The 25,796-nt window shown below is 36.4% G+C and overlaps 1 protein-coding gene across 1 annotated transcript in view; it reads right to left on the bottom strand.

Annotated features, from left to right (window-relative positions):
• ADGRV1 (adhesion G protein-coupled receptor V1) overlaps nucleotides 1–25,796 on the bottom strand; it is a 564,199-nt gene that overhangs the window by 444,131 nt on the left and 94,272 nt on the right. Inside the window, exons 23-33 of the mRNA XM_043593538.1 lie at nucleotides 23,107–23,287; nucleotides 21,990–22,192; nucleotides 17,232–17,361; nucleotides 14,318–14,398; nucleotides 12,809–12,948; nucleotides 9,923–10,532; nucleotides 6,587–6,802; nucleotides 4,853–5,068; nucleotides 3,969–4,213; nucleotides 2,566–2,747; nucleotides 965–1,776 (exon numbers count right to left, since the gene is read on the bottom strand). Of these exons, the coding sequence (XP_043449473.1) occupies nucleotides 965–1,776; nucleotides 2,566–2,747; nucleotides 3,969–4,213; nucleotides 4,853–5,068; nucleotides 6,587–6,802; nucleotides 9,923–10,532; nucleotides 12,809–12,948; nucleotides 14,318–14,398; nucleotides 17,232–17,361; nucleotides 21,990–22,192; nucleotides 23,107–23,287 (3,016 nt within the window). The remainder of the gene's footprint in view (nucleotides 1–964; nucleotides 1,777–2,565; nucleotides 2,748–3,968; nucleotides 4,214–4,852; nucleotides 5,069–6,586; nucleotides 6,803–9,922; nucleotides 10,533–12,808; nucleotides 12,949–14,317; nucleotides 14,399–17,231; nucleotides 17,362–21,989; nucleotides 22,193–23,106; nucleotides 23,288–25,796) is intronic.

Raw genomic sequence — 25,796 nt, 5'->3', positions numbered from 1 at the left:
GTATACTACATATGCATCATGATCATGACCTCCAATTACTGTTTCCAAAAACAGTATATGCAAAAAAGTTAAACAACAAAAGATGTAATCAATTGCTCTAATACATGGAATTGTGAATAATATTTATTTCCTTCATTTTTTTTGTATATTGTGAGGCTTTTTTAAGTGTCCATTTTTTCATTCAGGCAAACTCTATGCTAAAAACTATATGGAATCTATAATTGCCCAAATCAGGATTTAAACAATGATCTTAATAAAGATATCTTTCTCCCACCCAAAGATAATTATTTTAACATCTAAACATTCCAAATCTAAATATCATTATTCAATTAGACCTGAAAAAGAAAACCCATGAATCCAACCCTAATTCTAATGTGTTGGCCAAGTTACCTATAATTATATTGGTCATGAAAATTTACAACAGTTATCCCATCCAAGCCTAAGAACATTATTATAAGCTGTTCTATCACTAGGCTTAATTTAATATCAATGAAGTCATCAAAGTTCATACTGTTTATACTTACAAATTATTTTCATTGAAAATTCTCATGGGTAAGAAGTATTGATAGATAGGAAAATGAGTATTAACTGAGAAGCTTTTTAATATGTACTAGAAAAATCAGGATAAATCTTCATGCCTAAATAGTAAGAAATTTGGTAATTTCCATTACAAAATTAGAACTTGCCTTAGAGTTGCCTGTTTCCTTAAAGGTACTGCTGTAACTATAAAGGAATAAGATACACCATTCCCTGAAAATCTTTTTTGAATAAACTAAAAGAGATACAAGTCACTCTACATATGCCATGTCAACTACTAACAAGCTAACTTCTTTTTTAAACCATACTGCACTTACATATATTAGCAACAATCTACACAGTAACAATTCTTATGAACATTTTCATAAAAATTGACTAGAATGACTTTACCAGGGGAAACCAAACCTCATTTAGAACCATCACTTACCTTCAGCAAAAGTCAGAATATCTCCAGCACCTACAAAATCTAAACCTTCAGTAGCAGTTCCACCAACAACACGCCATTCGACTATCACCTGACCTAAGCTGCCCCCCGTCCTGAGGATCATCAGCTCCACTGTGGTTTGGGGCTGTTCCTGAACTTCGACATATAAGCCATCTTCTGAGGTATTGGGACTAATACTGTAGATCACAAACACTCCAAAGGCATCACCATTTAATGCTATGACAACTGTAGAAGTATTTGGCTGTCCTATAGTTGGTTGGTTTTCAAAACTGGCTGTGATGTTCATGAGGTGAACTTCATGGAGAGAAATTAGAAAACTCTCATCCATCTCTGGGAAATCATCAGGAAGAATAGAAACTGTGAGATTTGCAAATTCATCACCTTCCAGCATTATGGCCCAATGCCTTGTCACAGGCTCATAGTCACTCCCAGCCACAGCCTGACCACTAAACAGAGATGCTACCCTTGTCATGTTTTTCCTGTAGGTCCAGGAGTCTGAGATGTTAACCAATGGACTGATCCATGATGTCATCCAAAAACAGTGGGGGCCCTCAGAAGCACTGAAAAATGAAAATGCCAAGCATGCATGTTCTTTGAGACACAAAGTGGCACAGGTATACTGGGGTTCCTCCATTGCAGAGACATTCACCCAAGTTCTCCACAGTGGGTCAGGCACCCCTTGAATTGGCGATTCATAGTAGGACAGTAAATCTTGACCTTCTTCCACCGCAAGAGCCACTACATCAATATCAGAAGTACTGTAGAACAACAACAGCCGACCAAAGTGCCCTCCGCTAAAACATGGAGTGACAATTAAAAGACAGGTTAAGCACTCAAAGCAATCTGTGGATTAATTAGAAAAGGAAAATACCGACTGGAGTTTTTACTTTTTTTAAGTGTAAAAGTAATAGTACAAATGCAACCATGTTTCTTAATTATATTTGTCATTCAACATTTTACTTCCTCATGTAAGGGAATCCTGCTGGTTTGCAATCAAACAATAGTTACTCTTAACCAAGCTATTCAAAGATAGCCAAATCATATCCATTTCAGAATTATTGAACAGAATTAGAAAATGAGTTTTCATTACCAGATTTCACAGAAACAAAGTAATAACGATAATGGCATGAGTTCATTTTAAGGAAATGTAATTACTTGCCACAAATTCCCAACACCTCATTTTTCTATTTCCGAAGGAGCTCGGTGAACTGTATGCTGCCTCACACACACACATGCAGAAAACACAACCACTTCATACAGCATCTGAATATTCTTTAATTTGGAAGCTAGTTGTATTTAAGTTCTAATTCAAAAAAAACCAGAGATTAAAGCAGTAACTTTCTGTGGTTAGAAAGCCCAATGATGTATAATCTATTATCCATTTCACTAAGAATAGGTATGATAAATATATTGGGTTCTTCATATTAATAGGCATAATTCAATTAACAAATTACCATAACCTAGAAAATAATTTATATTTTATAATAACCACAAAACCTAAATTATTTAATTGCACAAGAGGTCACTTCCTACCACCCACAAGCCCCATCCCCCCCACAGACAGAAGCCATTAGTTCATATACCTTCGCCTGACAGTTATGTTAGCACAGGAACTTCGCTCCAGAGGCTCTTGAACACGATAAACCGACTGAACAAAGGCTACTGTACCATAAGGATTATCATTGGCAGGAATAATAATATTTGCCACTCGATCTAACCCAATAGTACCTCCACCAGAGGCATCAGTTAGCTGCACTTGGATAACCTAAAAATACAGTGAAAATTTCCTTAACAGAATCCCAGTTCTGAAATTAAAATAACAATGATGCAGTGGGAGAAGAGGGGGAATCAAACATATAATCCATATAAAAACAAGGACAAAATATAATGTAATATGAATGGACTCAAATAAACTCCCATTACATTTATAAACCCAACATGTAACAGAACAATCCACTATCAACTTTTAATAATAAAGCACAATTATATATAATAAACACAGGCTACTTAAATTCCTTAATATTCAGTAATATAATCTTGGGAATCAATTTTTAGATCCTTGTTTATAGTTACCATTTCAGTAATACATTTTATGTTCATTATATACATTTTTTTTTTATTTAGGGAAAATATTGCATGTATGTTTTATAAGTAATCTATTATGCTTTATTTTCCACATTATCTTAAATGGAAATTCTCTAACAAAATTTAAAACAAAAGACATCATATCATAATGCCACCTAATTTAGAGAGAAGGACTGTATTAACTAATATCCAATATTTTAGAACTGAATAATGACATAACTATCACTCAAGTGAAATGTTATGGACTTCCTTTCTATAAAAATCTGATTCTATTACAGAATAAATGCCATTAAAAGTAATTTAATGAGACCTAGGCTTTAATAATACTTGAATTTCATAATATAAAATTATCTTTAGCTAATATATATTAATAATGAACCAACTTTCCCACTGAGGCTCTATTTTTATTTGCCACCTAGCTTATTTACCATGAAATATCAGGCAGATATGTCTAACGTGGTATCTGCCATATACTAAATTCTCAAAACTATTAAAGAATAAATAAAGAAGCAGAAAATCAAAATCTAAATTTAATTAACATCAACTGGCTAGCACTCAAGCTAAAAGGGAATCTAGATACAAACAAATTAACAGTTTATATGGAAAAATGTATAAATATACATGTTAAATCTATAAATATGTATATTTAATCATTCAATGAAAATGTTGAAAATACAATGTAATTGCACAAAAAACTTATAAAATGCAGTATGTACAAGAACTTTTTCTAGAATATTCTTGCTTTTGTTATCTGTAAAAATCACTACCATATTTTGAAAATTCTTGTAGAAATAATTAACTTGACATTCTCTATAAATGCCACAATAAGAGCCATCTGTTCTAGTCACTATAAGACAAGGTATGATTTACAGTGTCATTCTATACTAGCCATTCCTCTCACCTCTTCGATCTCCGGAACGTCGTCAGCCAGGACCTCTAACAACAAGGTTTGAATGGTTTCCCCAGGGGCAAAGGTCACATTACCTGAGACAACTTGCAGGTCACCAGTAGCAAGCTGTCCATTAATGGTGGCGACCCACTGAACAGTAACATTGCCGAGTGTCCCAGAATTTCGAATTATTGGCAGGTTTACCTTCACTGAGTTAAACTCAGGTTCCTCTACAATAAGTTTAGTAATCTGAAAACCTGAAGGGCAGAACAGAGTTGATTTCAAATACAAAGTGAAACTGAGGCAACACAGAGCTAACCATTATTACCCTATAGTTGATTCTTTTTTTCCCTTAAGCAGTCTTTCAAAATTTCCAAATTATTGTTCTCTATGGTAGAAACAGAAACCACAAACTCAGGATCCCACAGGGCCAGGCACATACCAGTCATGAGTGAAGTGGGTCTACTAAGTTCTGTGGCTAATTGCACAGCAGAAGCCTGGATCAAAGAGGCAGCTGTTAGTTTGTACCCACAACTGATGCTATGCAGGAAAGGAGGCTCAGTGTTGTCAGATTTCCTGCTAATCATGAAAGCCCAGAAATCCAAACTTTTGTGTAAATTTCTGTAAGTTAATTTTTGAAAAAATTGTCTAAGATCCACAAAACACATCTCGAGGTCATATCGGACTTAAAAGCCTAAAAGTTTGTCCCTTACATATTTATGCTAAGACGTTGATTCCTTTTAATAACCACTAAGCACTGCGAGTGAGGGTGTACAGGTATCCTATGTTATCAGTAACAGCAGCTTAAAAAGAGAAACATGATCAAATTAATCCTAAGTCCCTAAAAAGAAAGAAATGTATGATCTATATCAATGAGTTAAAACTAGTTTGGTTACCAAATAATCCATAGGGGTCATCAGAGGCCTCAATGATAATGATCGCCTCTGTTAACACCCCTAATTTGGCTCCTCCTGTTGTCTCATTCAGCAGTTGCACAAGAAAAGATTCTTCCAGTTCAGGGTAGATGTCATTAATGATGTATATTGGCACAGCTTTACTGGTTTCCCCTTCTAGCAAGACCACATCCGATGAAGCTATGCTATAATCTTCACCTATAAAGATAAATAGCAAAATGCTAAGACAATTCCCTAATATTGTAATAAACATGCCATATACTAGTGAAATATTATGATGTATCAAATTTCACGGACATACTTGTAAAGCTTTTTTAAGGACAATGACTACATATACTCTAAACAAAATGATTTTACCTCTCTTCCCAGAAAAAATGGGTTTGAGATCATAAAATAATGAAAAAGACCTCCAAAAGATGTTCAAGTTTATCCTTTCCCTTTTAGTAAAATGCATACATAATTTCTTCTATTTGTCACTACAGACATAAATGTCAATACAGACAAAAGAGATGATATGGCTAGGGACTCAGACAAAGATACACAGTCATCCATTACCACAAGATAACCCCTTATCTACAAAAGCAAAAGAAAATGTGTACAATACTTTTAAAACGAAAAAGAGAACTAGAATCCTGACCTCACTAGAAAGAAATTATACTGTGTACAGATACAGGCATGTCTGCATTATCAATGTTACAGCTGGAAACTATGGGCTTTCCTATAAAACTGGATTAAAAGCTGCTACTGCATACTGCTCAGGATGGCAGGAGCTTTGTTCCTGGTCAAAGCCTGGGTAGGGAAAGGAGAGTGTCTTCTTATGAAGCCTAAGGGCTAATTTCCTAGAACACTGATTCATCCCCACTGTTTGTCAATATGTAAGGCCCTGTATAGACAGTCAGGTATTCCTCAGTCAGACTACCTAAGATATACGTGTGCACATGCACACATATGCACACACACATGCACACACACACACACACACACACACACACATACACACCACTTAGGAACTAAGTGAGCCTTGTTTATTACCTTTTCAAGCAAATATCATATCCAAATGATTTATTTCAAAAGGTCAAGCATGTTATCCTGTCCATTCACACGCCCGTTCCTCTGAGTGCATGCTAGAAAGATTCTAACTGAATAGCTCTCTGGCAAATCTCCATCTAGATGCTGTAACCGCACCAACAAAAAAGGCAGTCCCCTAATGCTTGCATTTGGCAATGAAATCATTTTGCTTACCCAGAATAGTTAATGCAAGCCATTGCCTCTTCCACATTCTTCATAAATAAATAAACAAGCAAGATAAATGGGTTGAGAGTCAAGACTGTTGCCAAGCACTGCAATCATGTGGCTGCACATTTTATCCTGCATTCCTCAGGATCATTTACACATGAATCCCTTTCAAAAAACTAAAAAGTACACATAGAGAAAGCCTAATAATATTTTCCTTAGTTTACTTTTCGTTGGTATGTGCATATTTTGGTCATTTTAACTTTAAAATTCATATATAATTTTGCTAACATTTCTCAAGAATTCTGCAAAACTGGTGCCATAAATGCATGATAAAAGCTCTACATTTATGCCTTTAAAAAGATGCAAGAGAACTATTGTTTTCTAGTTGATTTTTCTCACTACATCTCTAAGTGGCTTTGTTAATTACGAATATAATTTCCCTCTAAAACACTTCACTGCTCCTTGGATGTCTCTTCTCACCCGCCACTGCAGTTATTGGCACGGCTTTAAACTTCACAGAAACATCTGCGAATGCTCCTCCTGCTCTAGTCACATTGATAATGGGTCCAACGTGATTTTCTGCCACTCGAACAACTGGTGCCGAGAGCTGAAGAGTTCCAAATGCATCGTCATTGGCAATGATGATTAGATGAGCAATGGTTTCGACTTTAGGCCCAAGGCGTGGGGAATTTGGAACTGAAAGAAGAAAAGCTAATGTATCAAAATTCTACAAACTGGCCAAAAGTTACCAGGAAGCCTCAGCAGCAAGATCAGCCAAATGAGAGCTTCATTTGGTATTTTCTCTACTATGTATATCAAAAAACATTTACTGACTCTTATGTACTGGCACTCATCTAGACACTAGGGAAACAAAAATAAATTAAACAAAGTCCCTACTCTCTTTGAGCTTTACATTCTAGAGAGATTTTTATTATAGAATCTCTAGCAGAGGAATAGTCACCCTGCAGGAATAATTTAATAAGTATTGGAAATTTGTCAAAAGGCAAAAAATGGTTCGAGTGTGACTAATCATCACTTTGCATAATATTAAAACAGATAATGATGACACCTACAGAATTATGCTCTTCTAATTAGTTACCAGCATGCCATAAAATTTTTTTAAAAACAGCATTTCAGTTACAAAATTGAGTAGGGAAGTAATTAAGCTTCGTGCCCTCAAAGACCAGCTGCAAATCATCATTCTCTAATTAAATTACTGCCTCTCTGTGTCCCTGTCCTTGCTCACAAACCTGTTCCTCTCTGCCCCCTCTCAGTTAACACTCACTCAACTACCTTGGCCAGAAAGCAGTCAGCCTCAATGCTATCTAACACTGATTCAATCAATTGTGCTCAGTACTTTCAAGGCTTTCTTCTCACTTGCCCCTGATTTTAAACACAGGACCTTCCACAACCCTCCCTAATTTATTTTCTAGGTTCAATTTCAACCAGCACCATTGACAAAACTACATAACAAGAGACCTTTCAACACAAACGAAGCATCAACAAACTCTTACTAGAGTAAACAATTTTCAGTTGGTATTTAAACTCTCTAACGATTGTAGTACTTGGACGTGTGTGATAATAATAAAATTTAACATTTTCTGAGAATTTAATCTAAAAACAATAACACCATTTAATTTCAGTGGTATAGGCCGAGACCATGCTAAATTGTATCACACAGTTAAAATCAAAATCAAAAATAATGATTTATTGATAATGAATCAATATAATATAATTAAATTCAACTAGATTAGGCAAGAATTTGCCTGGCATTGTTTTAAGCACTTTTCTTGTATCAAGTTATTTAATCCCCACACCATCTCTATGGGGCAGCTAACATTGTCCACATTTTACAGATGAGGAATCAGAGGCACAAAGATGGAGAAGAAGTCACATATCATGCTAGCACCTGGCGCACACATCAAGAGGCATCCTGTAAGGGTCTGTCTAAATCTCTCATTCCCCACAGACAATTCCACATCAAACCAGGTATAAAACCTTCAATTACCCACAACTGTTCATTCTGCACTATGCTCTTACCCACGTGCTGATCACCTCTTGTCTTACTGTTCTCCCCAAAATTAATGAGTATACGCAGAGCACAGCAAGAGAGACCCTGCTGGGTCCTACACTGATTTTGTCTATTAAAATTTAGCCACTATCACACAGATTTGCATTTAATTGTTCTTTAATTATTTCACATCATATCTTACACCTATTGTGAGTTGCCCCAAGTATGCTGCCTGGTTCCAGGAACATATCAAACATAAAACACATAGTGATTGTTTCTCCCATCCTACAGCACATTGATATTCTGCATATACCATGCTATTAACAATAATTGTTCATACCTACTGAATGCTTACCAGGTGCCAGACACTGTATTCATTTTCACATATATTATTGTATTTAAGTCCCATGATATTTCTGTACAATAGGTAAGGAAACTGGGGGCCACAAAAAGATTATGCCCAATAGTTCATTACTGTACATTGGAATATAAGTTCTCTTAACACCAACGCCCAAAGCCCTAGCTACCACTGTATGTGATACTCCCTTCCAGGTTTATTTCTGTCTTATTCAATAAACTGTGAGTTCCTTGAAAACAAGGCATTTTTTAAATTCTTAATAAGATTAATCACTGGGTTGCATTACAAATTTTAACTAATCTTAAGTATTGTTAAGAAAAAAAGGATGGGGTATTGTGAGAGAATTTTAACCTTGACTGCTAATCTGAACATTTAATGTGAGCAGTTGTCCTATAAAGTAAATTTCCTTCTATAATCCTGGACTACAATTACTTACACTGTGGACAAGAATGCTGCTCACTATATAGTATATCCATCTAGGTATTACAGTAAGGTGAAGAAATTTATTTATGAGAAAATTTATATGGCAAAACACAGTCAACATGTAGCTCTTGGAATATTACTTTTGGAATATGTAATTCCAGCGTCCTTAAGAAGGTTTTATTTGTTTTCTTATAAATATTGCCATAACTGATGTTAAATTAATATCAAATTAATGTCACTAATCTTCCTTGTTCCCTTATTTCAGGAATTCTAGATTTTTCTCTTTATTTAAAAACACGTTTCTAAAAGTTACATGGCCGCTTAGAGAGATATTAACACAATAACCGCTTTCAGCTCTGCAAGCATCAGGCATGCTCTCTACCAGTAGCCACGAGACTCTCTACAAAGCCACTGAGCCACAACCCCAAGGGGAGTGGCTGCTACTTTTCAAAAGAAGTTACTGCACCAGATCCTCTGCCCAACGTGCGTCACTCCTCATCCTTATCCCCAACTAGTGCCTTCTTCTCAACTCTCAGTGACTCACAAATTTACAGGATTTCTTACTGCTACACAATCCTGTCTCCCTCCCCTCATGCAGTTGCTGGATCTACATACTCATCACCGAAGAGGCTACATGAGTTAGGGAATCTTCCAGAGTGGATCAAAGTGAGGGAGGCTCAGGATCTTACTTACTACCAGGACTGTCCCTGAAATCCCCAGATTAATTCTAGAATGATTTTGAAGCTGTAATACATAATACAATAGTACTAAAGGTCACTCACACGGGATTACATAGAAGCTTTTAAAAATTTAGTCTGGGAACATTAGAGACCTGTAGAACATGACTTCTTGTTTTCAAGTGTCCCACTTCCATTTGCCTTATAGGTCAACTTTTGTATGATGATGCTTTCAGAGTCAGAGCTTACTATTTTTAGAGAAATTTCTGCTATACCCAATTCTTAATTTATTATTTTAGGATTCTTACCTCAATAATAATAATAAAAACACACTAGTGGTTACTTACTTGGACGATTCTGTACTTTCTCTATTAAAGTAGAGTTGAGGAGTTCAACAAACACAGACTCCGACCTTTCTGGTTCATCATCATCCAAAACTGAAATAGTTATGGTTGCCTCACTCTGATTGGCTCTGAAAAGAGCAAATCCAGAAGCTGGCATATAGTCTCTTCCTTGAGTTGCTCTGGCTATACTGGGTGGAAAATAAGGTGGTTTTTCCATATCATCCAGTGTTGCATATGTGACTATGACTTTTCCCATGAGGCCTTTTAACCTTATCACTGATAGTGTGATATTCTGGGTTGCTTCTTCAACTTTGATAGGCCTATTTTTCTCAGAAAAGATGAAGACCCCACAAGGATCATCACTAGCCAAAACTGTTAATGTGGCATTAGTGTGAACTCCCAAAGAGCCACTGGACACACTGATGATTGACACAGAGAAGACCTTATCCAGTTCTGGATCTTCATCCGGAAGTATTTCCACTGTGATGTTGACACTCTTCTGCCCAATCTCAAATGTGACATTGCCAGAGGTAAAGGCAAGATCGCCATCAGGATCAGAGTCTATGCTCCAAAGCAAAGTCACTTGAGACAGAGCTCCATGGTTTCTCAGAATCTAGAAGATATTTAATGGTAAAATGTATTAAAAGAGGGATTAAAGTCATTGATTTAGAGGTTTTTAAATATAGAATGATAGCAGTATATTCAATTTTTATTTTATTCTTTATAAGTTGTTATCAATAATATAAGATTCTAGGGGCACCTGGGTGGCTCAGGTGGTTAAGTGTCCAACTTCAGCTAAGTTCATGATCTCCCAGCTTGTGGGTTTCAGCTCCACATTGAGCTCTGTGCTCACAGCTCAGAGCCTGGAGCCTGCTTCGGCTTCTGTGTCTCTCCCCCTCTCTCCCCCTCCCCCTGCTCATTCTCTGTCCAAAAAATAAATAAACATTAAAAAAAAGAGACTGTAAGATTCTTGATGGCAGGGAAGAAGTACTACCCATCTTTGAAGACCCTCAGAGAGTCAATTTAAAAAGTGATGTTGCATGAAGCTACAAATTGACTGAATATTTTTAGCTTCTAACTAAACTACCTACAGCTGTATCTTTTCTGCAATATTAGTAATGAAGCAAATGTAATTAATAATTTATTATATATGTATATTTTTTTACAGTTTATTTATTTATTTTGAGAGAGACAGAGAGAGCACAAGCAGGGGAGGAGCAGAGAGAGAGGGAGAATCCCAAGTAGGTTCCATACCACCAGTGCGGAGTTCAATGCGGGGCTCGAAACCCACAAAATGTGAAAACATGACTTGAGCTGAAATCAAGAGTCAAATGCCCAACCAACTGAGCCACCCAGGTGCCCCTATAATTTACTATATTTAAATACACTCATGAATATTTTTGTTTTTACTGCAAGATGGTATACCCTTCATTGTAAGGAATAATGAATGATATTTTCTGAAAAGTTAGACAAAAACTCATTTCAGAAAACAAATTATTTCCTTTTATCTTCAATGTAATATGGAAAACTCACCAAAAAAAGTATTTCACCCAAGGTTTGATAAAATATATTTAAGAAGAAATGCTTTTGCCAGTAACATGTTAAGAAGAGTAAAGGGGTTTAAAATTACTCCAAGTCCCAAATAATAATTTTTATTTATACTTAAATCTGAATGTTAATCAGAGTAACATTCAAGACAACAATTTTATAAAACTTGATCCCTTCTTTTCTTTTTTTCTTTTTTGAATAATTAGTTATCCTTTCTAATATTGAGTATCTGCCACAAGAGTGCTAAGGGATGTATTTTGAGTGATCTTTCTTCATTATTTACATAAAATTTGAGGAAGGTGAGCAAGCTTCTAGCTCATGCCAGTTGCTTAACAATAGAATTCTGCTTAATTCCTAACTGGAACAAAGCAGTGTAGGAAGTACACCTACACACACACACACACACACACACACACACACACACAGAGTTTTCATTATTAGTGTTGTTCATAAATGTTTTGGATTTTCTTTCTCTTTGGGAGAGAGATGAGATAGGATTGCATCTTTCTACCCGTTAACATTAGGCACTGCCATGTAACTTGCTTTGACCACAAAAGTGTAAATGGAAATGTTATGAATCACAAGAAACTATAAGAGCCAGTATGAGGCTCTCTACATCCACATTCCCACCCCTCCCTACAACCCTCCCACCCCACCAACCACCAGGAAGACAGAAGGATTCACTGAGCTGTTCCCTCTGTATCCTTGATCCTTCAATGACGGACAACTGCTAAGTTAAGTTGCAGATATACCATGAGTGGAAAAACAAATCTTTGTTATATTAAGCCACTGGGCTTTAGGAGACATTTGTTACCACAGCCTAAGCGAATTAGTACAACATCTATATAAAATATCACTTGTATAGCTCCACTACATTCCTTAAAGAGTTATGATTCCTCAGAATCACAAGATAAATTTATATGCAAAACTACATAAAAAGACAAATCTTTATTCAAATCCCTATTCAATGATCAATTTGTATTGTATGTACCACTAGGCTCATTCCCCTCTACCTAAAAAGGAAAAAAAAATAACATAAAGGACACCTTCATAATACCATAAAACAGTTTTAAAATAAGACAAAGTGGGGGCGCGTAGGTGGCTCAGTCGGTTGAGCATCTGACTCTTGGTTTTGGCTCAGGTCATGATCTCATGGTTCATGGGTTCGAGCCCTGGGTTGGGCTCTGCTCTGGCAAGGAGGAGCCTGCCTGGCATTCTCTCTCTCCCCCTCTCTCCACTCCTCCCCTGCTCACACACTCTCTCTTTCTCAAATAAGTACACTTTGGGAAAAAAATAAAAGTAGGCAAAATGTCTAAGGCTGCAGGGAAAAAATGTACTCACATTTAATGTAACAGTGCTGTACCCATCTTCTGGTTCAGTTCCACTGACAAAGAGTGACTCAGGGCTAAATTCAAATACACCATGAGCATGGTCAGAGGCTGCAATTGTCACTAGAATTTGTGAAGCCACTCCTAGACTGGCTGCATGAATAAGTTCCAACAAATAGCAAGAAAATGTTAATAAGTAATTTGCAAACCAAAAGAAAAGCTAAGGAACAACTTTTTGAAAAGAGTTGTTCCATTCATTGAGTACGTTCTAATTTGTTTTAGAAAGAAAGGCAGACACAAATGGTTGCCACACATATTCATGCTTTTATGACCTTTCTCTATTTTGGCACCAACGTGATATACAAGTGCTGTATAAGCACTTGGAGATGAATAAGGAAAACTTGTTTTTCTTTTTCTCCCCTATGAAAGAGAACATTCTTCCACACGGAGTATATGAGGAAAGTCTCCCACAACCTTTGCTGACCTCAGAAGAACATGAGCCAAATGACTTTTGCCTTTATGAAAGAGTTTCCCTATGATTTTCATCAATCTGGCTAAACAGATTCTTGGTTTCTAGGCCTATTTTTTCAACATATTATAATACTACAGATCTACCTCTCTTGGCCCCAAATATTCTAATCATGTAACTAAAGAGGTGCCAATATCTAAAGAAGTACTGAATTATTTCCTAAGAAGCATGTTCAACTTTTATGTTGTATTAATATATGCAGACGAGAAAAAATGAGGAATTCCAAAAGTAACAGAGTAATGAAATACAGTGACTCCATGAGGCATTGATGGAAGTTAGGAATGAGAGGGGTAGGAACATGAGTTCTGACCCTAAAATATAAAACCTGAAATTGTGAAAAGGAACATCTGAAGATTAGAAAGAGTTCTCCCTCTAGAAATAAGTATTCTATTTGTTTTCTCCCAATACAAAAAAAAAATGTCTGAGGTAAAAAGCTGAATCATGCTGGCATATGAATCTACTTCAAATGCATTCTCTTTTCAGTATATCCTCCCAATGATTGGCAACTAATTCTCCCCATTTATTGCCTCCTTAATTTCTTTTTGCCATATATTTTGATTAAATGCTACATACAAAGACTGCTGGTTCTTTTTGCAAATAAGCATGATACATTTAACATGAAAATATAAATGTTCTATTTATCTCTTTTTAAGTATTCAAAGCTATGTAAAATATTTTTCAAAAATCATTTTATAAATGATATTCAAGCAAAATTTCTATTACAAGTAGAATCAGGAAACCGACTGTATTGGGTTCATACAAAGAAGTCTGGGCTTTGGAGGAAGGCAAGGATTTGATTCTGGCTTGATCACTTGCCTAGCTAGGTAACTGTAACACAGAGCAAATAATACTTCAAAAAGTTGCTGTTATGGTTAATGAGAAAACATGTAAAGGACCTGCACATAGTAGGCGTAAATAATTGGTTAGTATTGTTGTCTCTACAAAGTTAAAATAAAATGTAGACTAGTACAGGGCCTTGGAACAGCTGCTTACCATGTTTGTGAATAGTTGGAAGGAAGAATTCCATGTCCCCGTCACCACTACCACTGCCATCAACCCTAAAGAATTCAGTCACTTCACAAGGAGACAGAGACACACACACCCACACAATACACATTGACACAGTGAGAAAATGGAGAGCTCTTAAAACATATCCAGAAAAGAGGAAAATGTAGTAATATTCACCCAATGACATGCATTCTTCCATAGAAAACAAATTATTTTAAATGGTAAAAGTATAATATTAGTCAAGCTACCAATTTATTAAAAATTCATCCAGAGCTTTAGGAAATATTCCATGTAAATAAGTTGTAAATTGGTATTTCTCATTTCTGCCAACTTGACCAGTTTTCTTTTTAAATCACTTACTTAAAGCAATGTATATTGTTTTTAACATTTAAAATATTTTTAAAATATTTGTGGTTGTGTATAACCACAGTTAGGCCTATACGACTATGACAGAGTCACCTTACCATTCACAAGAATCAAACTCAAAATTAGGGAAATGCGCCCAACGTTTCCCTCTAGTCATACGTTCAAATTCCCACTTTATTTTCCATCCTCAGACTTGAGCACCCTTTTGCCACTGACATGGTAGAAAGAAGCCTCGGCAAGTGGTGTAAAACAGTCTACTTCACACCTGGCTGTGAGACATACCCACTGGAAAACCTTCAGCAAGTCATTAAACCTCTTGGTATCTCAGTTTTCTCACCTATAAAATGTGCTGCTTTGTAAAGAACTGTTGTAAAGACCAAACAAATAATGTAAAGAATAAAGTACTTCAGCAATATGTAAAGACTATGATAAAGAGAAAGTAGTATTACCTTCACTTCCAATACATCTTATACTCCCCTCATTAATTTATCAAATGTTTACAAAGAAGAAAGGAAGGGTAGTAATGGTAGCAGTAGAAAAGAAGAGGAGTAAGAGAAGAAAGTCCACATCCATACCTATATGCCTGACAGACATGCTATTTTAAAATCTGCCTTGCTCTTCTGTTCTTCCCCTCAACAGGAATGGGATACACTAGACATGAGAATTTACAACATCACACATCTGAAATCACCTTAGAGACTTAAGAGATAAAATGAATTTTAGGGAATATCCAGTGCATCCCCTATATTACCTACACATCATGAGAGACGGTGAAGTTCAACACCAATGTACCTTGAATAACATAAAATATCTATGTGGGTGGCTATCAAAAGAATTTAACTCCCCACAATACTGCACTTCTTAGGCAGTCCCTAGCTATGACTCAGGGAATAGAAGCTGGTACCTAGATCCCTTTACCTCCGATCCCAACTCACTGAGGGGAAAATGAAGACTGTCTGCCACTATTGCTTACTAAGAGAATGCAAGACTGGTTTTCAAATGAGTACCCATGCCCAATTAACATGTAACAGAACAGTGCATATTCTAAACATATGGGGAGAAGTTTCTACATAAAATCACTATGGTGACAAATATTACTTCTGAAGATATTTAATGTTACTTATTAATCAATAATGATCACTAACATTTTCTCTATTAAATACGTACTATTAGCTACAAGTGATACAAAGAACAACTTTTCACCTGTTTTATAGTGACCTCTAATTAATGAAGTCCTGTCACGAAAATAACGATTGAGATATGCAAGTAATTGTGTCTGGAGGACAAACAAGGCTGGCATTTTTACATGTCGCTCTCCAAAAAAGGCCATTCAGCATATTTATACTGTTCTATGTAGTCAACCAACCTGTGGCACTATTTAGTCCCTTTCCTGGCTTGGTCTCCTTTGCTTTCACCCTGGGCTTTGTGAACACAGGGAAAGCAAATGTGGGGAAATTCTGCATACTTACTCCAAAGTCTCATTACACAGTAAAAGACAATTTTAATATTTCTATTTTACTCAATCTCTCCCTTTGGATGGCTTATACAGTATTGTAACTTTCTTCACTAAAACATGAAGATGATAACAAGATGATAATACAAGGTTTTGTAACGGAAGAAAATGTCCTGCTGATTCCATACCAACTCTCAATTTCTTACATTTACAAAGGGAATATGATGCACATCATATATATTCTATAACACCCCAAGCAGTACCTGAATATCAAATACATTAACACTTCTGCAAAGAAATCTATATAAATAGTTCATCCAAATGGGATAAAGACTATAAATAGCCTCTCTCCAGTGCAGATGGGTTTTGCCACAAAATGAATTCTGACTCCAAAAATTTATGAAAATTGGAGATTTTGAATATCATAATTGAAGACAAAGTATTGCTGACCTGTTTTATTGATAATCACCTCATAACAAATTAACTGAAAGGACTAGTTTTTACCTGGGCTACATGTGGAAATAGCTCTGAAGGAGCTACTATGAAAATCCAAAATTGGGAGAAAGGGAAGATGTGATTTTAGGGGCACCTACTACAAATGACAACTATGATTTGGTGAACGAGAACAATTATACTACATCATGCTAAAAGCACGTCTACTTTAGGAAAAGACCAGTGGGTAATAAAAGGGGAAAAAACAATATGAACAGATGGTGTCCTTATAATAAACGTTAGAAATATTAACTCAGAATTAACCAACCTCACAGCAAAAGTCTATGTAAATAAAACTATGAGTTGAATATTGATTTCTAAAACCAATATTCTAAGTTTATGTGGAAAGATGGAAATTTTCTTTTTACCAATAAAAGAAAGGGACTCTCCATCAGAAACTGCCTACCATACAATTATTAGTATATTAGTAATTATTAATCTTCAGGGTGCTCTTTCCAAAAACTAGTAATTCACTCATTTACAAAAAACGTTACATTGATTCAAAGAATTGCATTTCCTTAATAGAATCTACTATCATCAAGGTAAATGGACAAGCAAATATATGACACTTTTGAGTCACCAGCTTACCTCCTCCCTCCAAGTTCAATAACTCAACTTTAAAAGATTTTTCCAATTCAGGGACAGAATTATCAGTGATGTTAACAGAAATGTATTTGTATCTTTCTCCTGGTTGAAATTCTAAGGTACCAGAAACACTCTGAAATACAAACAAAACATTTATCCATTAGATTATAATTATTCTGAATATTAATGTGCACAATGAGTATTTACTATGTCCCACATTGTTGTAAATACTGAAACAGAATAACATAATAAGAATATAAACCTCAAAATCCTTAGGTGGATATGGATAGTGTTCAATACAAATTCTAAACAAATATTCTCCACAACTAAATAAAGCAGATAGATTTTTATTTCTCTTGTTTAGCTATTCATCAAAAAGATAGTCAAGGCAAATGAGATATCTGAATATGTGAAAACCACAAACTCCTAAATTAATTCAATGCACATGTCTCTTGACAAGTATATTTAGACCTATTCAAATTATATCATTGAGTAATGTAATTACTCAGTGCCTAACAACAGCATTTTGGTGTTTTCATTCTAAGGATTTCTCCAAACAATAAATATCAGTCTATTGGGCATTAACATTTTCTTGATTGTACTTGTAACTGCAATTCATCATACAGATAGATCTCCCATCACAAAAGTTCACATACTACAGGAAAAACAAAAAGTTATTTAAATTCAAAGTCTTACAGTCCTTTTTTACTCCCATCTTCATTATCTCTTAAAAAAAAAAAACACTGTCCCCTCAAGACATGAGAATACACCTTAAAGTTGTTCAAATTTTTCTAGTGTTTAGTTTGCATGGACAAACTATATTACATTCTCAGGAGCTGTTAATGGCCTTAAAGCTAAATTAAGAAACCCAAGTACCAATTTACTTATTCATTTATTTACTTTTTAAAAATATTTACCAAATGCACAGCATGTACAATGGCACCATTTTAAAAGCGTGGAATTCAAAAATAACCAAGACAAATCTCTAGTGAGATGGAGAAGATTCTATCAGGAATGTTAACTGTGTAATATAATAATTCAAATAGAATAACAACAGCTGTAAAATACATATAGTTTGCTCAAGAAGGAAGTAATTAACTTTGCCTAGAGGGTAATCATCAATAGAGTAATTCTACAAGTGTTAACAACAGAGGTAATATTTGACTGTCTAAGGAAACCATCTTAACTTGACCTTTGTAATATCCTACACAATTAGCCATTAACTCTCCAGAAATATGTTCTTCTCTGGTATTCCATATCACACTCGCCATTTTTCCTTACCTTTCTAATTCATCCTTTTTAGTATTCATTACTGATTTTAACAGTCTCCTTATGACCTCTAAAAACTGCTGTTTGTTAGACTCTCTCTAGACAAGGATACCATAGGCTTAGGCTTTTAGTATTATTTATATGCTCCCAACTCTTAAATTCCTCTCTCCAACCCCTATATCTAGACTTAAATCTTAATGCCTACTTCAAAGTTTTCTTATAATTTCTGTCAGAATTTTTAAGTCATAATTTCCCCTTAAAAAATCTATGCCTTATCCAATCCTCTCCACAGTACTAAATTATATAGCAGCAAGTTGTTCATGCCCGGAACTAGGGGGTCACTTTTGACACCTTCTTCTTTTTATCCTTTACAATAAACAACCTTCACGTCCTGCCATTTCAACTCTGACACACTTCTTGAGCCCACCTACTTCTTTACATCTACACCATGATCTACCTAGTCCAAAATACTAACACCTTTTGCCTTGTTCTAGAAAATGGACTCCTTACTGGCCTTTCTGCATCCAGTGCCTATATCTTCTAATCCATTCTCCCCAGTTCAGTTTCATAATCTTTCATAAATATATAACACCTTTCAATTACTTCTCCTTGCTATTAAAATATAAGGCACAGGGGCGCCTGGGTGGCGCAGTCGGTTAAGCGTCCGACTTCAGCCAGGTCACGATCTCGCGGTCCGTGAGTTCGAGCCCCGCATCAGGCTCTGGGCTGATGGCTCAGAGCCTGAAGCCTGTTTCCGATTCTGTGACTCCCTCTCTCTCTGCCCCTCCCCCGTTCATGCTCTGTCTCTCTCTGTCCCAAAAATAAATAAACGTTGAAAAAAAATATTAAAAAAAATATATATATATAAGGCACAAATATAGCATGAGATCTAAGGCCTAGGAAGATTCAGGCCCTTGTTTACCTTATCTTTTATCATGACACCTATCTGTCCACATTCCAGAAACATTGGTCTTCTTTGTGCTCCTCATTAGGGCCATTTAACCATTTTACTCATGCCATTTTACCATGAGATCTCAGGTAGTTCTTCCCTCCAGCTTCATCTAGTTTGCTAGTTTTCTCCTCTTTAAACTTCAGAGCTCAGCATAGCTATCACTTTCCCAAAAAAAGGCCACCTCCATTACCCTATGTCAATATCCACTTCTCTCCCATAGTACCAACCTTGAAACATTTCTGTAACTGTGATTCAGTCATTAATTAGCTATTTAATATCATTCTCAAGAGCTGGGAGTAAGCACCTGGATGGTGGGGACCACGTGTACCTCAATATATGAGAATAAGCTTAAGCACAGCGATATCTGATATGCAATTGTCTCCTCTTCAGTAGAGGATCCCTCCTGGCACTTTCCCTCCTTCCCCCCGACACTTGCATACTCACACACACAGCCTAAAAAGTCTTCCTTTTATATGCTAATGCAGACCAGAAAGAGCTAACCCATCACAGAGAAGTGAAGAAGTTATCAGGTTTTCAGGGAAAAGCAAAGATTACAGTTCAAAGTGAAAACCAATGACAAACAGGACATCCAAGTACCCTAAAAATCATCAGAAATGTCTTCAAGGGTAGTATTCTGACTGTCATGAAATATAGGCGCATAGGTTTTGCTTTATTTTGTTTTGGTTATTAAAGAAAATGATAATCCAACTGGAGATTGGGGATTTCCAGAATAACTAGAAATTGGAGACCACCAATATAAGGACTAAAGTATTTCTTTAAGAGAATGCAGAGAATATTAAGCTAAGCTGTAATGTCTTAGGGAATATGTTATATATCAGATTAATTAAAGATACAATAAATGTCAAGGCAAGAGAAATAGAACTTGCCCAAGAAAAAGAGTCTAAGAAAGAAGAAATCTGAGAAAACTTTGCCCACTGGACTACAGCCAAAATTAATTGAATTCAATTAGGCAAGGTTTCCGAGGTTTGAACAGAAAACTATATACAAATTACTGAACTCCAAACTATTGTGCAGGTCTTATTAGGAAGAAGGAGGGAAACTAATATTAAATTTTAAATTTTTTTTAACGTTTATTTATTTTTGAGACAGAGAGAAAGAGCATGAATGGGGGAGGGTCAGAGAGAGGGAGACACAGAATCTGAAACAGGCTCCAGGCTCTGAGCTGTCAGCACAGAGCCTGACGCGGGACTCGAGCTCACGGACCACAAGATCATGACCTGAGCCGAAGTCGGCCGCTTAACTGACAGAGCCACCCAGACACCCCTAATATTAAATTTTAAAAAGAGGACTCTTTGGGAAAATAAAGATGTTGAAGGATAGAAAACACATCCTGAGAAGTACAGCCAAGAAGAAATCATGAGCATTTGCTTAATATGAACAAATACTGGTGATAATAAGAATAGGCAGCAGTAACAATGTCACTGTGTATGTGCCATGTATACTACATGACACTTAAAATGCTGCCATCCATCCTCAGAGCAGTTCTGCCCAGTAGACATGGTCTCCTCTTAATGATAAGGACACTAAGGTTAGGAAGATTTGAGGCTCCCAAGGTCACACATTTAGAAGACCAGTTGAAACCCAGTCTGGTCCAGCTCAAAATCCCAAGCTTCTGTTTGCCAGTGTCACACTACTTCTCACTTGGAGAAAAATATAATTCAAATGGAAAAGACATGGATATACAATTTCTTTACAATTTTGGACCTGTTTGATGGAAGCATACAAGAGGGTTTAAAATGTTTAAGGGACACCTGGGTGGCTCAGTCAGTTGAGTGTCTGACTTCAGCTAGGTCATGATCTCACAGTTTGTGAGTCCAAGCCTCATGTCAGGCTCTGTGCTGATAGCTCAGATCCTGGAGCCTGCTTCAGATTCTGTGTCTCTGACTCTCTCTGTTCCTCCCCTGCTCATGTACTCGCTCTATCAAAAATAAATAAACATTAAAAAAATTTTAAATGTTGAAGAAAGAGGGGTGCCTGCATGGCTCAGTCGAGTGAGTATCCAACTTCAGCTCAGGTCATGATCTCGCAGTTCTTGAGTTCAAGCCCTGCATCAGGCTCTGTGCTGACAGCTCGGAGACTGGGGCCTGCTTCAGATTCTGTGTCTCCCTTTCTCTCTGCCCCTCCTCCACTGGTGCTTGCTCGCTCTCTCTCTCTCTCTCTCCCTCCCTCAAAAATATAAACTTTTAAAAATATTAAAAAAATAAAACGCTTAAGAAATAGAATTTTAAATATATACCCTATATATCAAAATCTGTGACATTAAAATAAGTAATATAAGTGAACACTATGACAAATATAAGACACAAGAGAAATTATCAGTCTGAGAGCTACTTAAGTGTCAGGCGTTAAAGGACTGAAGTACTTGAATTTGTAGAAATCAACAGGCTAGAGAGCAATCCATCAGCACTTATTTTGCTGGTTGAGTATAACAGGGGACCAGTGCAAGTCTCTTCCACTCCCAAAAGGGAAGGACTGAGTCTCTTTGATAAATATGGCTTCCAAAGGATTAAGTGATTTACCTGGTAGTCCTCAGGACTAAATGCTGTCAGTGACACCGTCCTAAATTCCGCCAGAACCCTCCCCAGGAGTCCTTGTGCCCGGACGACCAATAGTCTCACTTCTCCATCTTCCTCCTGCACGGTGACATGAGGCATGCTGCTTGCAGGCAGGGTCATCGCGTCCTCAGGCTCAGGGGGCAGCCCTGTGGAGAACTGCAGCAAGCCTGCAAGACACAGACAGCCATTCTGACCCCAGTGATCTGTGGAAGAATTTCTTCTGAAACATCTTCAGAATTCATTTGAAACAATCTTGCACAATTATTTTGGCCACCAGAATAAAATTCGGAGAGCTTTCATTTAGAAAGACTTCAGTGAAGATTTGATTAACATGCTTTTGACACAAAATGTGTAAAGTTTTCAATATAAGTTAAAATTTTCTTTGTCTCTACCCAAAGAATCTCATATTTGAGTCTCTAGAATTCATTCTTAAACTTAGAGCAGAACATAATAAATGCCTCCCTAAAGGATTTGCAACCCATTTAAGAAAAATTTAACTGTAAAATCAGAGTTCAAGAGCCTCTCAGGTTCCCTACACAGAACTCTTACTAGTTTTTCTTGCTTTATTCCCCCCCCCCCCAAAAAACTATTAATTTTCAATATAGAATAACAGTCTCAATTTGTTAGGACAGATATCTGTGATAACTCCACAATTAAGAAAATTATCACTTTGCAGCACAAAAAGAAATTAATATAAACAGACAGTGATAACTTCACTTCTTTAAGCCAGTAAAATATAAATTACAAAGTATTTCAATTAATTAGTTGTTAACATATCACTAGAAGATAATTTTTTAAATAAAAAAATTTTGAAAGTCATGAGTAAAAGTACTTTTTTTGTTTTAAATAATCCTGTATATACCTTCCAAAATATATTTGTAAACTTCAGAAATTGATCTTTGTATTTTCTTTTATAAACAATGTCCCTCAAAATGGCAGCTTAGAATTTCAAGAGCCCACAAGTTAGAGGACACAAAGGAGTTCAATTGCAATCATTTGCAAAATATCCCTTCAGAAGTTCTTAACTAGACCAAATATACCCGGAGAAGAGAGCATTCTTCTTCCAGGAGGGCTTGGTTACCATATGGGTGATCACTAGCTTTGATGGTAATATCTGTTGTTTCCTTTTCAGGGTCTATGCTTGCACCACTGGTGGGGATGGATCCCAGCTTCCCATCTCCAGGAATTGCAGAAACCAGCGTCACACGGAAATACTCATTAAGCTCAGGAATATCATCATCAAGAACATATATATTCAGAACCTATAAATGTAAAAATCCAGAGGCATAAAGCAATGAGGCATACAGAAATTACTTACCACTTACCAGAAGAAAATAAAATAGCCAATTAAATTATATTTAATTGAAATTACTATTTAACATGATCCACTTCCTTTTTTAAAAATGTTTATTTACTTTTGAGGGAGAGAGAGACAGAGAATGCAAGCATGCATGCACAGGTGACCAGGGAAGGGGCAGAGAGAGAGGGAGACAGAGAATCCCAAGCAGGCTCTGTACTGACAACACCTAACATGATCTATTTATTAAACATTAAAACACAGACAGAGAAGGACCAGAGAAATGAATTCTTAAACAATAATGGGTGCCGAGTATGAACACCTTCTGTCTAAAAATATCATATTGAGGGGCACCTGGGTGGCTCAGTTGAGTAACCAACTCTTGATTTCAGCTCAGGTTGTGACCCCAGGGTCAGAGGATCATGCCCCACGTTGGGCTCTGCACTGAGTGTGGAGCCTGCTTGAGATTCTCTCTCTCCTTCTGCCCCTCTTTCCTGCTCACATTCTCTCAAATAAAAAATAAGCAAAATAAAATAAATAAAATGAAAATACCATATTGATGTATTAACATCATACCATACATGACATATTAATGTATCAATGTAATATCATATATTGCTTGTACCAATGACAGTGGTATGACCAACCTCAGGGTACAAAGTTCATAAATAAGGAACTGCATGTTATCTGGTGGGATGTGCAGGGGGCAGTTGAACGGACAACATATACATGTCTAGTTCCTACCTAAGGAACACCTGACATTCTTAGTAGTAGCATTTTTAAAAAGAGATTCAAAATGGACTTTGAAAATCTGGTGTAAGTAATCTTTCCAAAAAAGTAGCAATAACTCAGCCAAGCTCTACAAAATTTAAGTCAAAATCTGAAGTGAAAAAACAATTCCCCTCCCTTTATTAACTGAATAAGCATGCCGTGACACCCACAATGTGCCAAGATTGGAAAATGCCCCAATCCCAAAGAGGCTCACGGGCTATTGTAGGAAAGAGATGACGAGGAAAACATTTAAAACAATGTAAACTGCTAGTTAGTAGGTTACTGGTCTGGTTTTGAATCATTAAATATAGTTATTATAGTATTTAATTAATATATTCCATATATTAAAAATGTAACAAGATATTAATTGATCAAATGCAATGTAAAATGTCATAATAGGGTTATGCACAAAGTACACATAAAAAGAACAACCAACTTTACCTACTAACGATTTTACAACAGACACGTTTTAAGTGTCTTAATGTGTTAGTTGTGGTTGTAAATAATAATGGGAAGGACATTCCGAGTAAAAGAAACAGCACTTGTAGAGGAACCCAGTGTGAAAGAATAAGGCATACAGGGAAACTGAAATTAGACCACCATCATTGGTGGGGGAGATAAGGCTAGACAGATAATTAGCTCAGTTCAAAGGGACTTTTTATGCTAACGCTAAAAAAAATTTTGACTCTCAGGCCCACAGCACCAGCAGGATGGGCAAGATGGAAGTGCCATAATCAGTACAAGAAAGCCCAGTTGGGCACAGCCCTGAAGGTCAATACTTTTGAAGACACGACCCATGCAAAGGGAGTTATGCTGGAAAAAAGGGGTCGGAGCCAAACAGCCAAATTCTGCCATCAGGAAGTGTGTCAGGGTGTAGCTGATCAAGACGGGCAAAAAAAAAAAAAAAATCACAGCCTTTGTATCCAAAGATGGTTGAATTTTATTGAGGTAAGAGTTTTAGTCTATTGTAGTTTCTGTTCTTAACATAGTTTCTCCCAGTTTTTTATGTAATGAACGGGTATTTTTAGTGAGAGTTGCTGACACCAGAAGTAAACTGTTGATTCTGTTCCAGGAAAATGATGAAGTTCTGGTTGTTGGATTTGGTCACAAAGGTCATGCTGTTGGTAACATTCCTGGAGTTTGTTTTAAGATTGGTGAAGTAGCCAGTGTCTCTCTATTGGCCTTACACAAAGAGAAGAAAGAAAGACCAAGATCATAAGTTTTGATGGTGAAAACATGACAGTAATAAATTTTCAAATGCCAAAAAAAAATTGGACTTCATTCCACAGGCAGTGGAGAGAACGGAAGAATCATAAGCAGGAAACGGACAAAATGAGAATTTTGTTTTAGACTCAGTACCAGGGCAGAGTGTAAACAGAGTGGACAGGGCAAGAAAGGATGCTAGGGGCTGAGACAGGAGGTGAATGACGAGAAAGAATGAGATTCTGAATAATGCAGTGACAGTGGAGATGAATAAAAACAGATGGATTTGAGATTTGTTCTAGAGATAGAAGACCCAGACCCTGATGACTCACTTAGCATAGCAAGTGAAGAACAGAAAGGAATGAAGAGGCCTTCCTGGTTTCTCCCAGAAAGAAGGGTGACAACATTCTGACAATGCACTCTCACTCCAAATGCAGTCTCCAAAGTACTAATCTTTGGGCTAAAACCATTTGGAGGACTTTTTTTTAATGTAGTTGTTC

This window comes from Prionailurus bengalensis, chromosome A1 (genome assembly GCF_016509475.1).
Source record: "Prionailurus bengalensis isolate Pbe53 chromosome A1, Fcat_Pben_1.1_paternal_pri, whole genome shotgun sequence".
In the NCBI taxonomy this organism is placed as follows: Eukaryota; Metazoa; Chordata; class Mammalia; order Carnivora; family Felidae; genus Prionailurus; species Prionailurus bengalensis.
The sequence above is the reverse complement of the archived record's forward strand: the minus strand, read 5'-3'. Positions and strand labels throughout refer to the sequence as shown.